The sequence below is a fragment of the Pseudophryne corroboree genome, chromosome 2 (assembly GCF_028390025.1).
Source record: "Pseudophryne corroboree isolate aPseCor3 chromosome 2, aPseCor3.hap2, whole genome shotgun sequence".
In the NCBI taxonomy this organism is placed as follows: Eukaryota; Metazoa; Chordata; class Amphibia; order Anura; family Myobatrachidae; genus Pseudophryne; species Pseudophryne corroboree.
Window position 1 is genome coordinate 447,219,163 of NC_086445.1, and position 6,000 is coordinate 447,225,162.

A 6,000-nucleotide genomic window follows, 5' to 3' on the forward strand; every position below is an offset into this window, starting at 1 on the left:
CTTCAATGCATTGAACCTGGCCCAGCATTTAATTCAGAACCGTCCTGTTCAAGTACAGTCGGACAACGCCACCACAGTGGCTTACATAAATCATCAAGGCGGCACTCAAAGCCGTTTGGCAATGAAGGAAGTCTCACGGATTCTACATTGGGCAGAACGCCATCTACCGGCCATATCGGCAATATTCATTCCGGGAGTCCTGAATTGGGAAGCGGATTTTCTCAGTCGTCAGGACGTACATGCTGGCGAGTGGGGCCTCCATCCAGAAGTGTTTCAACTCCTAGTGGAAAAGTGGGGCCTTCCAGACGTAGATCTGATGGCATCTCGACACAATCACAAGGTTCCGGTCTTCGGAGCAAGGACAAGGGATCCTCAAGCAGCATTCGTAGATGCGCTGCCGGTACCGTGGAGGTTTCGGCTGCAGTACGTATTCCCTCCGGTGTCACTCCTGCCCAGGGTAATTCGGAAGTTCAAGCAGGAAAAAGGAATTCTGCTTCTCATAGCTCCAGCGTGGCCCAGACGGCACTGGTTCTCAGACCTGCAGGGCCTATCGTCAGAGCGTCCAATTCTACTTCCACAACGCCCAGACCTCCTCGTTCAGGGCCCCTGTGTCTACCAGGACCTAGCCCGGCTGTCTTTGACGGCGTGGCTCTTGAAGCTTCCGTCTTAAGGGTTAAAGGGTTTTCTGAGGCGGTCATTCAAACTATGTTGCGGGCCCGGAAACCGGCTTTGGCTCGGATTTACTATAGGGTCTGGCATTCTTACTTTGTTTGGTGCGCATCTAACGATTATGACGCTTCCAAGTTTAGTATAGCCAAGTTGTTGGCTTTTCTTCAGCAGGGCCTGGACTTAGGCCTGCGTCTGGCCTCCCTCAAGGTTCAAATATCTGCCTTGTCGGTGTGGTTTCAGAGAAAAATTGTGACCTTACCTGATGTGCATACCTTTACTCAGGGTGTGTTGCGTATCCAACCTCCCTATGTCCCGCCTGTGGCTCCTTGGGACTTGTCGTGGTTTTGGAGGCGTTACAAGAGTCTCCGTTTGAACCTCTTGGTTCAGCTGACCTTAAGTGGCTTTCCCTTAAGGTGGTGTTTCTGCTGGCTATTGCTTCAGCAAGAAGAGTGTCGGATTTGGGTGCCTTGTCCTGTAGTTCCCCATATCTGATATTTCACCGTTACCGGGCGGTTCTTAGTACTCGTCCCGGATACTTACCTAAGGTGGTTTCTTCGTTCCAACTTAACCAGGAGATTGTTGTTCCGGCACTTGTTTCTCCTGATCTGTCTTCCAAAGAGCGGTCTTTGGATGTGGTACAGGCTCTCCGTATCTATGTGAAGAGAACTGCTTCTATTAGGAAATCTGATTCTCTCTTTGTGCTGTTTAGATTTCACAAACTTTGGCCAGATGGATTAGAATGGTGATTGCACATGCTTTTGTGAGGGCTGGTCTATCAGCTCCTGCTCACATTACGGCCCATTCTACTCAGTCTGTTGGACCTTCTTGGGCGGCCCGCGCCGTGGTGCGACCCTTGAACAATTGTGCAAGGCGGCTACGTGGTCCTCTGTGAACACGTTCATAAGGTTCTATGCCTTCGATACTGCCGCTTCCCAGGATGCTTCCTTTGGACGCCGGGTTCTTGTGCCCGCTACAGTGCGCCCCCTCCCATAAGGAACTGCTTTAGGACATCTCCTATGTCTTTCCTTGTGGAGCCCAGTGTACCCCGCAGCAGAAAACGAGTTTTATGGTAAGAACTTACCTTTGTTAAAACTCTTTCTGCGAGGTACACTGGGCTCCACAAGGCGCCCACCCTGACGCACTTCGCTTCTTTGGGTTGGTATGGCATTAGCCGCTGACACTTCTCCTGTCGTGAGAGTGTGGTGTATGTGGCTACTAACTGTTGTCATCTCTTTTCCTGCTACTGCATTGGGCTGGTTAACTAAAAACTGAGCTCCTGTGCAGGGAGGCGGGGTTATAGAGGAGGCGGCGCTATGTATTTTGGGAACAGTCAAAGCTTTTCAGCCTGTTGGTGCCTCGGATCAAGATCCTACACCCCCCTATGTCTTTCCTTGTGAAGCCCAGTGTACCTCGCAGAAAGAGTTTTAACAAAGGTAAGTTCTTACCATAAAACTCGTTATTTATGAAAACATCTTAATGCTTATTCAGCAGCTTCAAGTACAGTACAGAGAGGATTTTAAAAATGGTGTCTGTAGTTTCTGTCCCATAAAAAGACTAGACACAGTGTGAGCAAAAATTTTTTTTAACTGAAATTGGACCTTTGAATCTTTTATTTACTTTTTTTTTCTATTTGACCCCAAAAAACCCAAAGCAAATAATAATAATAATAATAATAATAATAATACTACTACACAGCATTCCCTAGCAGATATTAAACTTGTCAAATCCATTCTGACAACATAATATTAACTGACCTATAGACTTTGTAAATCTGTAAATCAGTTTGTATAATATATTAAAAAGAAGAAAAAAGTAATGAACAAATACAGTTTTAGCTATTTCACATTGTTGGGATATTCCCTGCACTCTGAAGGAAGCTGGTACATTCACATTATTATTATTATTATTATCTATCTATATCTGTCTGTCTGTCTGTCTATCCCCTCTTTGTTTAGAAGCTAAGGAAAGTTAAGTAAAATTATGGTGATCCCATTTTTGTGGCAGCCCCCCATCACCCTACTGCTTGCTGACCCCATGCTATTTATAAGAGACGCTGTATTTCTTGGGCTCTTTCAGCTGCAAAGACCTTACAGCACTGAAATACTCCTATACTCCGCCTAGTGTCAGAAACATAGCGGACATGTACACAGGTGAGTTTCCAGTAGAAACGGCAAATCACTGATTTAGAGTACACCATATCATGGTCCCTAGAAAATATAGAATATGTAGGTGTATTTAAGTGTGTATACAGTAAGCGGTATATTGCAGTGATGTGCAGTCGGGGTAGGCAGACCCTCACCTGTCATACTCCAGAGTTTTGAGTATAAAAATTATTAGAAAAATACAAAGAAGATATTTCTAACTTATAAATATCATCACTTGTATTATTCATATAATCTTTGTGTTATTTTAATAATATTTGTAGTCAAAACTTACCACCAAATCATATGTATGGCGGTCATTAGGTGGACATATATAGGGTCGACCATGTTTGGTCAACATGCACTAGGTCGACATGGAAAAAGGACGACATGAGTTTTTCACAAAATGTTTTCTTTTTTTGACCTTTTTCATACTTAACGATCCATGTGGACTACAACTGGGAACGGTAACCTGTGCCGAGCGCAGCGGTAGCAGAGTGAGGCGCCGTGCCTGAAGGGTCACGGTGCACTAATTGGGGTTCCCCGTCACTTTTCGAAGAAAACAACGCCCCAAAAAAGGGAAAGAAAACCTCCTTTCTCCATGTCGACCTAGTGATCATGTCGACCTAATACATGTCAACCAAACGTGGTTGACCCAATGTCTGTCGACTTAACTCATGTCGACCTAATGAACCACACCCAAATCATGTGTGTGTGTGTGTGTGTGTGTGCAAATCTGTCTCTGATACTAGCCAGTGCCTCCCCAGCCATTGACCTCACTGCACGTCACTGGTATATTGTGATCTGGATGTTTAGTATTTTCCTGTTGGTGACTCTACAAAGCCAGACTAATCTCACTTACCAGCTGGTAGAATGTGACTTCTGGTCCATCTTCATCATATAAGAACCACCATGTAGCAGCTCCAACAGTGGCCAGGCCTACATAGACTGCAATAAGGGAAGAGAAGAAGGTGAATGTAAGCACTGGACTGTATGATTTGCCTTTTACTACAGTTCATAGAAAATAGTTTTTGAGACTTAGCTATAGCCTTTCAACCTGACTTTTGGCTCAACCCGGGTTTTGGTCAGGTGTCCCGGGTCGGCAACCCTGCTCATTACCAAAGTTATTCCTGGGACTGATCCAGCTCGCCTGTAATGTGAACGGTATTACCCCGGTCATGCCTAAAAGGAGGAGACTGGTGGGCACGGCGTTTGGAGAGGACATCATCTCCAAGCGTCCACTGTCAGCCGGAATACCCGGGTTCGGTGTGAATTGTAGCAACCCTGGACTAACCCGGATCAGTCACTCATGTGTGGAAGGGGGTAAGTACTGAAACCTGGGGTTTATGTGTGAAAGGGGTATTACTTTACTGCAACATTAGTGTAAGGATATATGGCTATGTATACATTATTTTGATACTGAAACAAAAATGCTTTTGGAATAATACCTCCGATGGCAAGATATCTGAAAAATAGCCAGCCACTAATGAGTGGTTCCCGGGGATTGCGAGGTTGCTTGTCCATGATGTCAAGATCAGGTGGGTTAAATCCCAAAGCAGTGGCAGGTAAACCATCTGTCACAAGATTAACCCAGAGCAGCTGAACAGGGATGAGGGCTTCTGGTAAGCCAATGATAGCAGTGAGAAAGATGCTGAAAGCAAAAAATTATTTTTAACTACATGTAGTACATATTTGTAATTGAGCTTACCAAAAAACAAAACAAACATTTTTTTAAACTACTGTAAAATGTGTACAGTATATACTTTAAACATCACTTAAACCCTTTTCAGACAGAAATGTCTGAAAATCCCAGCTTTTACCCAGCATTTGAGGGCCAGGTCGTTTTGCGGGTCCCTGCCTGACACCCCTTTCACACAGACAACCAAATTACCGGGTCAAGAATTTCTATCCAGTAATTTGCAAATCAACACTGGTATGTCTTCTGTGTGAAAGGGTCAACCTGGGTCAAAAATTAGAAACTTAGAAATTGACGACATATAAGAACCACTTGGCACATCTAGTCTGCACCCCCCTTTTTTTTTAACCATATTTTTACCTCAAACCTTATTGGAGCCTTATTTCTTTGTAAGGATATCCTTATGTCTATCCCATGCATGTTTAAATTGTTCTACTGTCTCTACCATCTCTGGTGGGAGGCTAGTCTCCGACCCTGGTAAATTCCTGGGTCAAGTCTCAGGAATTTCAACCCGGGTTAAACCTTTCACACACAAAAAGGACCCGTGTTGTTAGGCAACTTACCGAGTAAACCTTCTTGACCTGTTAATTTGACTTTGTGTGAAAGGGGTATTATGAGAACCGGGTTTACACGAAGGCTGCAGGTCTGTCCTGAGATATCAACATTAGGGGGTCTATTCAATGCATGTCGGATGCTTTCCGACGGAAGGGATACGACAATGCAGTATTCAGTTTGCAGCCAAATCCGACAGGTTTTGTCTGTTCTCGACAATGTGAATCCTAGTTTTTTTAAAGTCGGATTGACATTGTTGTAAACGGGACTAAAAACTGTCGGATTTGGCTGTAAATCCGACAAAACACATGGATCCGTGGCTAATCCGCGATCCACGTGTTTTCCGACAAGTCGAATCACGATTCAACATAAAGTCGGAAACTGCCGTCTTTCCGACAAGACGGAAGTTCTGACTATAATTGTATACACCCCATGGTCCTTAATTCACATTTCTCTTTTGTTTATTTTTTTTACTGTTGACGGACTTCACAGTACCATACTTCTTATTCCATCTACAGCTGAATATTTCTGAAAGTATTTGAAATCTCCTAATATGCAGATAACTTGCAAGTATGGGTGCATACTGTGGTTTTTATGCTATGGAATTTATTACTCATTTTAGTTAAACGGTATTATTACAAACATTGCAACTTTCTCTCACAGGGAAATTATGTTATCACAAACTAATGGCATCAATAATGTTTGACAACTATATTTCTTCTAAGTTACATAATCCATTACAGGAACAGTCAATCTAGAAAGGCTTTCAATTAGTACTGGTTGCCTGTGCCTGGTGGCATCTTCTGTATTGAGATATTGAAAATATCTTACCAGACAACCTCACCAACATTGGAAGAGATAAGGTAGCGAATAAACTGTTTCATGTTGTTATAAATTGCTCGCCCTTCTTCAACAGCGGACACTATAGTAGAGAAATTGTCA

At 43.6% G+C, this 6,000-nt stretch overlaps 1 protein-coding gene across 1 annotated transcript in view; it reads right to left on the reverse strand.

The window, feature by feature from the left end:
• ATP2A3 (ATPase sarcoplasmic/endoplasmic reticulum Ca2+ transporting 3) overlaps positions 1–6,000 on the reverse strand; it is a 391,052-nt gene that overhangs the window by 49,581 nt on the left and 335,471 nt on the right. Inside the window, exons 15-17 of the mRNA XM_063953699.1 lie at positions 5,890–6,000; positions 4,259–4,461; positions 3,673–3,758 (exon numbers count right to left, since the gene is read on the reverse strand). The exon at positions 5,890–6,000 is cut by the window's right edge and continues 110 nt beyond it. Of these exons, the coding sequence (XP_063809769.1) occupies positions 3,673–3,758; positions 4,259–4,461; positions 5,890–6,000 (400 nt within the window). The remainder of the gene's footprint in view (positions 1–3,672; positions 3,759–4,258; positions 4,462–5,889) is intronic.